General features: G+C 53.2%; 2 protein-coding genes across 4 annotated transcripts; both read left to right on the plus strand.

Annotated features, from left to right (window-relative positions):
- Window positions 1–1314: 1314 nt before the first annotated feature.
- On the plus strand, window positions 1315–13996 carry CTSB (cathepsin B). 3 transcript variants are annotated; one of them, XM_041426105.1, is made up of 10 exons: window positions 1315–1449; window positions 6637–6788; window positions 7978–8063; window positions 8451–8565; window positions 9174–9292; window positions 9922–10007; window positions 10650–10796; window positions 11438–11554; window positions 12379–12507; window positions 12608–13996. In XM_041426105.1, exons 2-10 carry the CDS (start codon window positions 6663–6665, stop codon window positions 12703–12705), a joined length of 1023 nt encoding a protein of 340 aa, XP_041282039.1. In that variant the 5' UTR covers window positions 1315–1449; window positions 6637–6662; the 3' UTR covers window positions 12706–13996. The 3 variants fall into 3 exon arrangements, with proteins under 3 accessions (XP_041282039.1, XP_041282038.1, XP_041282041.1); XM_041426104.1 differs by having other exon boundaries at window positions 1337–1490; XM_041426107.1 differs by having other exon boundaries at window positions 1337–1439.
- On the plus strand, window positions 1503–2862 carry LOC121347451. Its single transcript, XM_041426108.1, has 2 exons — window positions 1503–1969; window positions 2391–2862. The coding sequence occupies exons 1-2, from the start codon at window positions 1503–1505 to the stop codon at window positions 2860–2862; spliced, it is 939 nt and encodes a 312-aa protein (XP_041282042.1).
- Window positions 13997–14450: the final 454 nt, after the last annotated feature.

Genomic DNA, 14450 nt, shown 5'->3' on the forward strand with positions numbered 1-14450 from the left:
AAGGGGGGGGGGGGGGGGGGGGGGGGGGGGGGGAAGGAATATGCTCACTGGTTTTTTGATCACTGATTAATTATTTTTGGTTCTAGGCCATATGGTCTTTTCATTTCTGAGAATGGTGGGGTGTATAGTTTTTTCCTTCCTCCTCACAGAGAATGGTGAGAAAATAATAAAAATATATGTTTTTTCTCATTAAAGAGAAACTTCAGCATCATTGTGGTTTAGAACAGGGCTTGAAACTGGGTCCTGAGATTATTTTTCTGTTGTTCATACTCCCGAAAATTGGCCAAAATGAGGGGAAAAGAGTCAGTCAGCACAGCAACACAGTGAAATATTTCTGTATTTCCAGATGAAAACTTCAAGGGATGCTGGCAGGACAGAGGTGGCATGGGGACAGGATAGTGGTGGGGTGCAAGGAGGGTGGAGTAGGAAAATTAGATGGGATAGAGGCAAGCTGGAGGAGGGAAGCAGGAAGATCACAGAAGCCCAGAATGGTTTGGGTGGGAAGGGACCTTAAAGCTCATCCCATTCCACTTCCTGCCATGGGCAGGGATACCTTCCTCTATCCCAGGTTGCTCCAAGCCCTGTCCAACCTGGCCTTGGGCACTTCCAGAGATCCAGGGGCAATCACAGATTCTCTGGGAAACCTGTGTGATGCAGGGTGGACCTGAAAAGGGATGGGTGTGGGATGCAGGAGGGTTTAGGAAGGATACAGGCAGGTTGGAAGAGGAAAACCAGATGGGAAAGAGACCAGCTGGAGGAGAGAGACACGAAGGAAAAGGTATAGAGGCAGGATGGAGATGGGATAGCAAAGGGTCAGATGAGGTGGGATTCAGGAAAAATCCATACAGGTTGCTGGAGGAAAACTAGATGGGCTAGAGAGAGGATGGAGGAAGGAAGCAGGAAGGATGTGGATGGGACTAAGCAGGGATAAAGGTGGGATTGAGGAGGAATGCTGGAAGATTGGAAGATGAAAGCGAAACGGGGATGGAGCACGGCAGGAAGGGAGAAAGACGGGAGGATACAGGACGGGTTGGCAGAGGGAGGAACACCTGTAGGATCGAGGAAGGTCAGAGGCAGGCTGGAGGAGGCACACAGGTGGGCTGGAGGTGAAGTGAGGAATGATGCAGCCAGGGTGGAGGTATGAAAACCAGGTGGGGTGGATGTCGGGATGGAAGCAGAGCAGGGGTGGGGGCAGAAGGGAAGCAGGCATGAGGAAGGAGGGGAGGATGGAGGGGAGCAGAGAGGAGCAGCGATGGAGCCGGGAGCAGGGATGGAGGGATGGATGGAAGCAGGGAGGGAGGGAGGGAGGCGGGCTCTGGGGGCGGGCAGCCGGCAGGATGCTGTCACACCGGGGGCGGGCCGGCCGGGCATGACTCAGCCTCCGGGAGCTGCCCTGGCCGTGGCCATAGAGCGGGGGCCGTGAGTGCCCGTGGGTCCCGGTGAGTCCCGGTGGGTGCCGGCGACGCGCACAAGAAGCGCAGCGAGGAGCGGTAAGGGAGGGGATGCTTAGGGGCAGGGGACACGGGAAATGTGGCACCGCCTTGCACGGCTCCGTGAGGGCCATGGGACAGCAGCAGCAGCGTCTCCCGCTTTTTCCAGCGGCGTTTTGGGGGATTTTTGTCCGTGGTTGGTGCGGGATGCGGGGTGAGGGAAGGGGATGCGCTGCGGAGGAGGTTGTGGCAGGGAAAATGAGGCCTCAAAAGGCATCAAACCTTCAAGGAAGGTCAGGGGAGGAGAGAGGAAGCCTTGTTTTTATGATAGAGACAGGAAAAACAGCGCAGCCCTGCTCGTCAGCTGACGCCGGGGTCGGTTTGGCAGCCTGGGAGCATCCCGTGATGCAGAGCCCAGCCTGGGTTTGGACCAGGAGCGTGGCTTGGGAATGGCGCTGGAGAAGCTGCCGTGGGTCCCTCCGGCCTGGAATGAATCTCTCATCCAAGTATCCCACTCTCAGGGATGCTCTGCCGGCATGGTGATGTAGCAAAGATCGCTTCCTTTTGGCATTTCCCTCGAAGGGAAGGGATTTCCGTAGGACAGGGTGTCTGGGGGCTGGTTTATGGATTGGTCTGTAAGAATAACAGGAAAAAAAAAAAAGAAAAATCAGTGCAGCTTCATTTGGGAGGAATCTTGTGCTTTCTGTGCATGGAAGCTGCAGAGGTGAGTGCTGCAGCTTGGCTCAGGAGAGAATTATTTTGTCAGATACAGAACAGCCAGGTCTAGTGGGGTTGAAATTAGATGACCTTTAGGATCTCTCCCAACCCAAACCTCTCTAGGATTCTGTTATCTGACCTGTGTTAGTGATCTGGCTTTGCTAGAAGGGAATAAGCATGGGGAGGAGCGCCTCATGTTGTTTTTTGTTTTGTTTTTTTTTCTTGATGAAAATACAATTCAAGCTTTGGTAATGCAGCGAGAGCTGTGATGAAGTCACCAGACCTCGGCTTTGGAGCTCACCTGGTGACGCAGCAGGCTGAGCTGGATCGGGAGCTGGAGCTGAACCTTCCTGGCTTTGCTTTGTTGTGGCTTGGAGTCACAAGCCCTGGCAAAGAGAACAAAGGACAAAGCTCAGCCCAGGCTAAAGGCTGGTGCTGGGCAGGACACATGATTTGGGCTGTGCTGAGCACCCCTGGCCCTGCAGGGCTGGGGGGTGTTGTAGAAAGGAGGGTGGGACAGCTTTTCCCTTCCTCAGAGCCTTGGAGAAGGTGTGGATGCCTCCGTCTGTGCCTGCAGGGGGTTGGCCCAGACAGGGCAGGAGCTGGGAGATGCTCCAGGGCTGTGACTTATCTCTGGGCTGACCTGCCTCGCCTGAGTCATGTGAGCTGGGCTCCGAATAGCCGGTTTGGGGGTTGGGCTGTTGCTTTTTCTTGAATGAAGTTAAGTGGGACTCGTGGGCTTTGTTTTGGGGAAGGAGACCTTTGTGGTGCAAAGGTGAAGGGATTCGCTGCTGTGGGCACCGAACGTGTGTCTGCCTTGGCTGCTGGGAGGGTGATGTGGGATCCTGCTGAAGATTGGGATATCAGGAGCTCTGTCCACGAGAAAACAGGCAGGGAGCTGCCCTGCTGCCCGATCTGGTCAGGAGGGATGGAGATGGCACTTGGGTGCTGTCTCCTCCTCCTCCTCTGCGGCAGCACACAGGGCTGTGGGTGGATGCTGCAGTACCAGCACAGCCACAGCCCTTCGGCTGCTCTCCTCCCTCGCAGGCTGCAGCTGCTCCCAGCAGCTCCTGCAGAGCCTTCGGCCTCGCTGCCTCCTCCTCCTCGCTGCCTGATAGAGGGGCTGCACTCAGCTGGCCCAAATTTCCTCTTTCTAAGCGACCAGCTGGCTGAATCATGTGTCCTGTCCCATCCAGGGTCAGGTGTGCTGGTGGGTGTTTATTTCTTGCTCATCCTTCAAGAAATGGCATGAGCAGATGCTTTGGAGCTCCAAGTATTCCCTGCTCTCAGTCCAGGGGAAGGTGGAGCAACCTGCGGGTCTCTTTGCAAGCCCCAGACATCCTCCTGCCCCCTGGGGAATTCTGTAGGGTGAAGTTGACAAGCCCAACAGCCTTGTTTCTGTTTCCAGGCTGGCGGGATGGGAGCTGTGGATCAGCCTTAGCAAGGGTTATCCTGAAGCTGAGGCACCTCTGGAGATGTTGGGGGATGCAGAAGGAAAGGATCTGCTGGGGTTCCTGGGGAAACTCCTCTGCCCTGTTTGCTGTGCACAAAGTGGGGGGCAGATGTTGTTGGGGCGCAGCAGCTGTGATGCAATTTTGGTTTTGGGGCTGCTGTTCTGGGGTTTGCACAGCCCTGAGGTTTGAGGTGTGAGGAGGAGATAGCGGTGCTGGGGGAAGCATCAGCTGATAACGCTGCCAGGGGAAGTTTTGCTGCTCAGATCAGCTGGGACAGGGGGTGAGGGAGGAAACCAGCAGCTTTTTGCTGCTGTAGGGCCCCTGGGGTTGTTGTGGTTGGGCTGCACGTGACCCACGGCCAGTGGGAATCCGTCCTGCCAGTCCCGTGCCTGTGTCCTATTTATGGACCTGCTGTACACAGGATAAAGCCAGGGAGAAGGGGGGTTAGGGAGGAAGAAATCCCACGGGGGTGAGGATTTCCCCTTCCTTTTCCAGACAGATCTTGGGATACCTGATCTTGGGTGTCAGCTCCCACCACCCTAAACTTCACAGCCATAGGAGACCTCGTGGAATAATAAAAAGATGTGGGGTGGGAGGGGTGTTTAAAGGGCATTTAATTCCAACCTCTCTGCCATGGGCAGGGACATCTTTAACTATGTATTTTTACTGTATGTCAGGTTGCTCAGAGCCCTGTCCAACCTGACATTGAATGTTTTTTTGGGATGGGGCATCCCCCATCTCTTGGGGCAACCTGTTCCCTCACAGGTAACAGTTCCTTCCCAATATCCCATCCATCCCTGCTCTCTGGCAGTGGGAAGCCATTCCCTGTGTCCTGTCCCTCCATGCCTTGTCCCAAGTCTCTCTCCAGCTCTCCTAGAGCCTCTTTAGGCACTGGAAGGGGCTCTGAGGTCTCTCTGGAGCCTTCTCTTCCCTATGCTGGACACCTCCATCTCTCTCACGACCCTTGAGGAGGCTCCATGCCCACAGGAGACTTGGCAAGAGGGGTTTTTTTTTGCCTCAAGAGCCATCTGGCTCCCAGCTATTTGCTTTGCTGGGTTTGCTGGCCCTGGGCCACGTCCATGGTGCAGATGCAAGGCACCAGAGCTGAAACTCTGCCTCTTTCAGGGGAAACTGCTGGGATCTATTTTCAGTTTGGTTTCGGGTTGCCTGGAGAGCGTGGTCTGGTAACCCGAGGCTGGGAGATGTGCCGTGTCTGTCCCTCAAAAGCTGGGTGTGAGCAGCACATCCATGCCTGGCAGGGTGGTTTTCAGCCTGTCAGCAGATTTACAAACATCCTGCAGGAAGAAAAAAAGTGTAAATCATGTGACTTCTGGCCTCAAAAACACCTCCTGCCTATGCTACGGGAAAATACCGAGCTGACTGCAGGAAGTACTGAGGGTTGTGGGGTTTGATATTTTTGCTTGTGTCCATTTTTTAAAATTATTTTTATAAGATTTTTCATTTAAAAGATGCTTCAGCTCAGGCTGGTTATCTGCAGGCTTCCTGTGGCTTGTTGTGGCCAAAAAGCACAGTTGCATTATAAGTGCATATTTATTTTCCTGGGTGTAACCTCCTGTGTAGGCAGGGGAGCACAGCCAGCTAGTCCCTTGCCTGCAGTAACCTCTAAGCAAGAAAATATTCATGAAACCCCTGAAAAATATGCATAAAACCCCTTCAAAGAGGTGATATTTAGGAGTGGGAGGACCCAAGTGCTGCTGAAACAGCTTTTTTTTTTTTTGTGTGTCCTGCTGAAAGCACAAAGCAGGGGGAACAAATAAATAAATGGTGGAAGGAGGAGTGGGAAAGGAGAAAAAAGCCCCTTTATACAGCGAGCTGCAGCCGCCTGGGCTCACTGCTGGCAGAAAGTAGGACACTCCTGCTGGGTTTTCTTCTCTGGGAAGGCTAAACTTGGCTGGGAGTGGGTGGAAGCAGCCGGCAGGGAGGTGTGTGTGTGTGTCTCCATCCCCAGCCCCTGCTCATCCAGCTCTGCTGCTGTGGGGCTGCTGGCAGGAGCTGTGTGTCCGGTTTAAAGCCGGGCTTGCAAAGGTGATTTCACCTTCAGCTCGCTGAGTTGAGCAGGAATTAAAGCCTGAATATCTCTGCTGTGAAGGATCTGAGGTCTTGGAGTGCTCAGCAGGCTTGGGGTGGATGTGGGGCTGGTGGGAGGGAGCTGGGAGGGTTTGGAGGAGGAGGAGGGTGCCCTGGTGTGTTTGCAGAGATAAAGGAGCTCATGATGTGTCTGAGTCAGACGTGGGGACGTGGAACAAGTGGCTGCTGGCGCTGGGGGTTAATTTGAAGTTGGGCAATTCGATGTGAATTAGGTTAAAGGGGAGCAGGGAAACCGCAGAGCCCTGGGGTGTCTGTGGGCTGGATGGTGCTTGTGCTCCTGCATGGGAGGCTGTGGTCCTTTCTTTGCTGCTCTTCCTCTGCATCTCTGATTCCCAAACTGGGGCTTTGCTGCTTCCCTGCACCTTCCTGGGGAAAAGCCCCAGTGGGAGGGGAGCAGAGGATGGCAGCCACAGGCAGCTCTGGTGCATGCTGACCCCCCTGTGCATGGACGGGGGTCACACCAGGGGCTGTGACACCCCCAGAGCAAAGGGCTGGCCAAAATGAGGCTCTTAAAAATGTATTTTGGAGTCATATCTTTAAAGGGAAGAGCAGGGCCTATCAAATCCCATGCCTGAAGTTTAGTGTGGAGATGGGATGCCACTTGTTCCTTCTCCTGGTCCTTATTCTCCATTGTTGTGGAAGTAAACACAGGTTTTAATACCCTCTAAATCCCTTGGATCTGCTTCAAAAGGTATTTTCTTGCTGCTGCTAATCCTGCAGTGGTCAACAAACAAGGTTGCCTTGTCTGGTCCTTCCTGAGCTGCCAGGGGTTTTGTTGTTGCTCTGTTCCTGTGCCTCTCTCCTGACCTTTGGGGCAGCTGGGGATCTGGAGGGATCTGGTGCAGCCACACATTTTATCATCCCACGTGTTGCTGCAGCTGAGCCCACCCTGGGAATGTTTCAGCAATGCTCCAATCTGGCTGCAGGTGGAGTGTCCTGTTCAGCAGCCAGGATGTGGCCGGCCGTGTCCCTCCTGTGTGTCCTGGTGGCCATTGCCAACGCTCGCAGCATTCCTTACTTCCCTCCTTTCTCTGATGACCTGGTCAACCACATAAACAAGCTCAACACCACCTGGAAGGTGAGTACTGGGCTGATTTGGGGGTTTTTTGGGGAGGCATTGCTGACTGTCTGTGGGATTCAGTGGCTGGGCTTGGGGAGTGTCACCGTGGTGGTGACATAGATCCAGCCTTGGTCCCAGCTGGCTTCTCCAGTGAGGTGATGCTGTCAGGGGTTCCTGCAGTGACAGGAACTGTGGAGCTCCTCTTTGGAGCACAGCAGGATGAATTTGTGGAATAGGAGCTGCTGGTTCTTTGCTTTTTTTATTACCAAGGCTGAGATTGAAAGTGCTCGAGATGGTATTTTGTGTTCAGACCCAGAAGTTTATTATTTCTTGTCTCTATCACAGTCTCACAAGCTGTGAGTTCTACAGCATTTCATTAACAAGCTACAAAATGGCCCTGTATCTATCTCTATATGGTCTTTTAAGGAAAAACTATCTAATTAAGAAATGACACTTAAATTATTTTCACTTTTAACTCAGTTACTAATCACTTGTGTCCCCCAATGTGGACTTTTCTGTCTAATTACTGAAAATATTACTCAAACCTGTGAAGAAGAAGGATTAGCCTCTGCCTTAAAACCTCTGTCTTGCTTCACATCTATTATATATTCTAAAACATTAAACTCTTAAGTTTTGCACCACGTAGTGTTACACACTTCTAAACAAACTACACACCCATAATCTCAGTTCTGTCATTCAATTTTGGAAGCCTTCTCCACGGCCTCAGGTCAAAAATGCAGTGTTCTCCTGGGGGTCAGATCTGTCAGAACAGAAAGTCTAAAATTCTTCAGCAACCAGGGTTTCAACATCTCCCCCTCTTGTCTGAGCCATGAACACTGCTTTAACAGCTTTGTCAAACCTCTGTTGGACACACTGAAGTAGAGGAGGAGGAGGAACAATGTAAGAGGAGGAAACTCTGCAGGAGGCTGGAAACAAGCAGCGAGTGTCCAGTTATTGGGTGGTGACCTGACCCTCCTTGGCCAGTTTTTTGTGTCCAAAGCCTCGAGCTGGACCTTTCTGGTCCTGATGGGCTGATCCTGGGCTGTGTTCTGTGTCTGTAGGTGCTTGGCTCTTGGCCCCTGGGCTTTGCAGAAAGTGTCAGACTCTGGTTGGGGTTCAGGGAGCTCTGGAGCACCAAGCTGTGATCCCAGAGATGCTCTTGGTGGCTTTGGAGAATTGTGTCCCAATTCTGTGTGTCTCTCCCCAGGCAGGACACAACTTCCACAATGCTGACATGAGCTACGTGAAGAAGCTCTGTGGCACCTTCCTGGGTGGGCCCAAGCTGCCCGAGAGGTGAGTGCAGGGAGGAGAAGGTGAAGCTCCAGTAAAAGTTGTGTGGATCCTTCATGAGCGTCTGGAGTGGGTGAGGGGCTCTCCTGGCAGGCTGTGGGTAGTAGGACATTGTTCCTGAAATTGTTCATGGAATTAAGCACATGTGAGGGGAAAATCCATCCTGTGTCCTGCCAGACACTTGGCCAGTTGTGCAGTTTGTTATCCTTGACAATGAACACGCCAGAGGAGCTGCTGACCTGGCCTGAGGACAGCATAAGTATTTATGCTCCTTCAATAGGCAAACAACACAAATGTCCTCCAGGCCACCTTGAGAGGAGTTTGGAGAGTGCAGTGCACCTTGTCGTGGTTGGCTGGTGTTCCTGAGACGGGATTTCCCTCTCCTCACAGGGTGGATTTTGCTGCAGACGTGGAGCTGCCCGATAACTTCGACTCGCGGACGCAGTGGCCCAACTGTCCCACCATCAGCGAGATAAGAGACCAGGGCTCCTGCGGCTCCTGCTGGGTAAGGACAGGGGAAGTTTAATGCTGTCTTCATAAAATTTACTGGGCAAAACCCACACTTTTGTATTTGCTGCTGAAGCCCCTGCCATGGGCAGGGACACCTTCCACTGTCCCAGGCTGCTCCATGCCCTGTCCAGCCTGGCCTTGGACACTTCCAGGAATCCAGGGGCAGCCACAGCTTCTCTGGGCACCCTGTGCCAGGGCCTGCCCACCTTTACAGAGAATTCTTTCCCAGGATCCCATCCATCCCTGCCCTCTGGCAGTGGGCAGCCATTCCCTGTGTCTTGTCCCTCCATCCCATGTCCCAAGTCCCTCTCCAGCTCTCCTGGAGCCCGTTTAGGCCCTGGAAAGGGGCTCTGAGCTCTCCTTGGATCCTTCTCTTCTCTGGGTAAGCACCCCACCTCTCCCAGCCTGGCTCCAGAGCAGAGGGGCTCCAGCCCTTGGGGCATCTTTGTTGCCCTTTGTGAGGGGACACTGTGGGATCTGCAGTGTCTGAGATCCTGGGTGGCTTGTCCCATCCAGGCCATGCTTGCTGCTCTCATTTCCAGGAGGTTTCCTCGTTTCTCTCCCCTGGGTGAGCTCTAATGGGTGTTTTGGGGTTGCCCTCAGGCTTTTGGCGCAGTGGAAGCGATTTCAGACCGGATCTGTGTCCACACCAACGCCAAGGTCAGCGTGGAGGTCTCAGCTGAGGACCTGCTGTCGTGCTGTGGCTTTGAGTGCGGCATGGGGTGAGCTGCTCCTGGTCCTTTTGCTCCTGGAAGGTGGTTGGGAAGAGCAGGGGCAGACCCTGGAGGTGCTGATTTCTTCAGCCCTGCCTTCGTTACCTCCCTTAGGAGCACAAAGCTCCTCCAGAGGTTGGTGTTGTGGATGAGGGAGTTAGGTGGGAACATAAAGGTGATTCCAGGGACTGGGACACTTCCTGCCCCCAGCATAGAGGGTGGTGATGGCTGCAACCACTTAGTGATGCTCTCCCACACAGCTGGCAGCTGCCAAAGCCAAAGGAAGGATCTTTTCTTAGTCCCAGATCCTTGGTTTTCAGGCACAAGCTTTTTGCCTGTGGATTACCCAGTTGTTGAGCACAGGGTAAGGAGCTGAGGGTCCAATTCCTGTTGCTCCTGGCAGCAGAAGCTGGTCAGGGACCTGGTAAGGAGGCACTTTGGGATTTGGGGCCATGGATGCTCTCACCTCCTTGCCCGAGTCCTTGGTGTCTGAAGGTAGATCCTGGGCAAGAAAAGAACAGACTGAAAAAAGGCTTAATGTACCCAAACCTTCTTTTGAACCATCCCAGGCTGGCTCCATTCCCTTGCCTCTCCCAAAATGGGATGGCTGGGGCTGGAGCTGGTGCCTCTCCCCGCAGGTGCAATGGTGGTTACCCCTCTGGTGCATGGAGGTACTGGACAGAGAGGGGCCTCGTGTCCGGGGGTCTCTATGATTCCCACGTGGGTAAGTCCTGGCAGATAACCCTTGGGGAAGCAGGGAGGAGCATCTCTGCTTGGTTAAAGTTCATGTTTTTTGGGACCCTTCTCTCCTGGTCTGCATCCTTGTGGCTGCTCCCTCCTTCAACTCGAGCACCTCTGCAGTCCCAGCTGGCTGCTCCTGCCCCCATGGCTCCTTCCTTTGGGACAAGGGTCCCTGAGGAGCACCCAGAGGCAGGAGGCCCATCTGGGAAGGGAGCCAGGAGCCCTCAACACACCCTCAAGGCTCCTGTTTCCATAGCAGGAATGAATCAGGCCGTGAATTTTGTGTTGTTGCTGGTTTTGAACCAGTTCACTACGCTTTGGATGAGGTCAGGAGTCTTCCTGACATGTTCCCCCTTCAAAAAATAACTTCCAGACTGGAACCCTCTGCCTCCCCCTGTCGTGACCATCAGTTGGTTCATGTTTCCACCTTTCCCATCACCATTTGTAGGGGGAGGTGGTGGGAAGCAGGCGTGGTGGGAAACACGTTGCTCATGGGGGGAAGATCTCCTGCACCCCACTAATTTCTGGGGTTCCTGGGGCAGAAAGGCTCTTTCCTGGGGCTTCTCCAGCGTGGCTGTGGGGATCTCTGGGGACAGGCAGCTGATGTCACCTCTGTCCTGGACAGGCTGCCGGCCCTACTCCATCCCCCCCTGCGAGCACCACGTCAACGGCAGCCGGCCCCCCTGCACCGGGGAGGGAGGGGGCACCCCGAGGTGCAGCAGGCACTGTGAGCCTGGCTACTCACCCTCGTACAAGGAGGACAAGCACTATGGTAAGAGAGGTGGCCTCCAGAGCTGCTCCTGGTGGCAGCTGGGAGGGCTGGGCAGGATTGAACCCATTCCTGGTGTGTTTTTCTCCTGTCCCCGGAGGCTCCGTTCTGGTGGTCCTGGAGCAAACCTGAGTGTGGCAGATGCAGAGTTTGTGTTTGCTGAGACTCAGCTGGGAAGGGGGAACTGGTGGAACTGGTTTGAGTCCTCCTGGTGCACGTGGCTGGCTTCAGGAGTGTGGTGCTGAGCCCCATCTGGTGTCAAAGCCACCTCCAAGTCTCCTTGGCAGCAGCCGGCCCTGCACATTTAGCATAATCCATCTGTTTCTTGGAGATTTGTCTTCACTTGGAGTATTTTGGGTTTTAAAAAGCAGAATGTACCCGGGAAAAATATCCCTTCCCACTGAAGCTGTCTGGAATATATCTTTGGGTACAGAATAGGACTCAGATTAAATAATTCCCTCTGGAAGAGGGGTGGCTGGAGCCCACTTTTCCTGCTTGGCTGTGTCAGTCCCTCTGGAGTTACTGGGTTTGGATTCCACCTGAATTTAAGCGCAAGAGGCCTCCTGCAGGGTCACACTGAGCAGGTTTGGTCAAGCCAAGGCCTGACAGTGCCATCCTAATGGTGGGAATTCTTTTCCTTTTAGGCATCACATCCTACGGAGTCCCTCGCAGTGAGAAGGAAATCATGGCTGAGATCTACAAGAACGGCCCAGTGGAAGGAGCCTTCATTGTCTACGAGGATTTCCTGATGTACAAATCTGGTGAGCAGCACCACGGGGGCTGTGGGGGGGAGCTTCAACCAGAGGGTCCCTCTTTTGTGGCCCTGGTCTGTCTTCTCCAGTCTTGGAGATCTCAACCTCACGCCTGAGTATGGTGTGGCAGGGACATGGGCAGATGCCACCTCCTGTATCCATAGCAAGGGGAATCAGTTCTTGGGATTGGATCAGGGAAGGAGCCCTAAGGGAAGCACCCCAAATTCCAGCTGACAACAACAGCTTGGATTTTAGGACCTCAAAACACTTGTTGTGAACTGCGTTTGAGCCCCTTGGGGAATGTCTCTGGGTGTCCTGTGTGCTGAGCATCAGTCACAGTGTCATGGAATGGTTTGGGTGGGAAGATAATGATTAATAAATCATCTCGTTCCATTCCCTCCCATGGGCAGGGACACCTTCCACTGTCCCAGGCTGCTCCAAGCCCTGTCCAGCCTGGCCTTGGACACTTCCAGGGATCCAGGGGCAGCCACAGCTTCTCTGGCACTCTGTGCCAGGGCCTCCCCACCCTCACAGGAAAGAATTTCCTCCTAATACCCAACCTAAATCTCCCATCTTTTAGTTTAAAACCTTTCCCTTCTGTCCTATCATTATCTCCCCATGCAGAACTCCTTCCTCCAGGCTCTGCACTAAGTTTCAGTGTCACATTTAACCAAAACCCCAAATTAATAATATTTAATGATGATATAATTTATATATATTATTAATCTCAGCCACTCTGGGGTTTGTGATACCGGGTGGCCCCCAGCCTGTGGGCACTCTGTGGTGTGGACAGATGGTGCCTGTTGACATTTTGGGGTGTTTTTCCCTTGCAGGGGTCTACCAACACGTGTCTGGGGAGCAGGTGGGAGGCCATGCCATCCGCATCCTGGGCTGGGGCGTGGAGAACAACACTCCCTACTGGCTGGTGGCCAACTCCTGGAACACCGACTGGGGGGAGAACGGTGAGAGCCACCGGGAATCCCCGCCCCATTTCCCCGCCCCATTTCCCTCCCATGGATGGAGACGGTGACTTTTTTTTTTTGTTTCTTGGTGTTCTCCCAGGCTTCTTCAAAATCCTGCGAGGAGAGGACCACTGTGGCATTGAGTCCGAGGTTGTGGCTGGCATCCCCAGGACGGAGCAGTACTGGAAGAGGATGTAACTCTGATCAAACCACAAATAATCCCGAGTCCCTGATGCTTTTAACTGATAGTGGGTTGGGTGCAGAGACCCTCCCTTCTAAAAGAGACTCTAGTTCAGGTTACTTTATTAAAGCTTTTTATCTTTTTTTTTTTTTTTCCAATTTTTTGTTCGTGGTTTTTTTCCTTTTAAAAATTTTTGGGTTTGTTTTTGTTTTTTAAATCGTACGGTGGAGCTGGAGGTGGAACTGCTTTCTGCCAACCTCCTGCTTTTCTGGTGGGTCACAGCAGGACATTGGGGCATTCCCTGCTCAGAGGACTGCTGGAGAGCTCGCTGGCCTCTTGGAATTTGGTTAGGCTGGACCTCTTCCAGCCCAGTTTGCTACTGGGAGGGCAGGAAACAGCAGCTTTGTGCCGGGATTAGGGACTTGGTGGGGCAGCAGAGGTGGAGGCTGCTGGAAAGCCATGGCCAGGAGGGATTTATGCACCCCCAGATGGGTTGATCTGACTGTTAGCACCCAAAACAAGCAGGGAAGGATTTCCTGTGAGTGTGTGCCTTGAATTGGCTAAATTTAGACCTATTAATGAAGAAAATACTGATGAACTTGCTGTGGGGGTGGCTCTGGCCAGAGCTGTCTGCACCAAGTCCCTCGTGCATTGCCTGCTCTGCTCAATCTTCTGGCTTTTCAAACCACTTCTTCCTCAGCTGTTCACTGGCTTTTTTACCTGCTGTAGTCTGGGGTTATTGATGCTGGCGAAGGGCCTGGCTGGAGCTCCATGAGCCTTTGATCAAATATCCTGCAAACATCTGGGAGGGAGCTGGAAAGAGCAAAGCCCTTCTCCTCCACGGCTGAGCAGCTTGGTGTGTGCAGGTCATGCCTGGGCAAGGGTGCAGCACCCAAAATTGGGGTGCTGTGGAGCTGCAGGTGCTGAGCTGAGGGATGGTTCCCAAGTCTGCTGCAGGGAGCTCAAGCTTGGAGGTGTCTCATTAACTTGGACACAATTAAAGCTTTTTTTTCTTGAGCCACAGGCATTAAGGAAGGTAAAACCCCTTATTTTTGTTACTGGGTAAAGGTAACAGGTTGTGTATAGGAGGAATCATGCGATTTGCCAACACTAATATAGCAAAGAGCTTTTTTTTTTAATTTTAAAGCACAAAATATATTAGTGACCTGAGGAATGGGTCTGAAATGTGTGAAGCAGGCTCTCCATGCACTGTAAAATAGCCCCTTCCCTCTGCTTGCTCAGGCACCAGTGAGGCAGAGCTGTGCTGTATTTGGCTGGAACACCTGTGCCAATAAATGATTTCTCCAATGTCTTGACTCCTGGCTCTTGGTTGCTTCTGCTTGGCTTCTGCCACCTCAGATGATTGTCTGGAGTGGAAGCCAAGTGAGACCCTTCTGTCCTCAGAGAATGGTTTGGGTTGAGAGGGACCTTAAAGCTCATCCAGTCCCACCCCTGCCAGTGACAGAGACAACTTCCACTATCCCAGGCTGCTCCAAGCCCTGTCCAGCCTGGCCTGGGACACTTCCAGGGATCCAAGGGCCGCCACAGCTTCTCTGGGCACCCTGTGCCAGGGCCTCCCCACCCTCACAGGGAAGAATTCTTTCCCAATATCCCATTTATCCCTGCCCTCTGGCAGTGGGAAGCCATTCCCTGTGTCCTGTACCTCCATCCCTTGTCCCAAGTCCCTCTCCAGCTCTCCTGGAGCCCCTGTAGGCCCTGGAAGCTCTCCCTGGATCCTTTTCTTCTCCAGGTGAACACCCCC

This window comes from Onychostruthus taczanowskii, unplaced genomic scaffold (assembly GCF_017590055.1).
Source record: "Onychostruthus taczanowskii isolate IOZ18803 unplaced genomic scaffold, ASM1759005v1 scaffold90, whole genome shotgun sequence".
NCBI lineage: Eukaryota > Metazoa > Chordata > Aves > Passeriformes > Passeridae > Onychostruthus > Onychostruthus taczanowskii.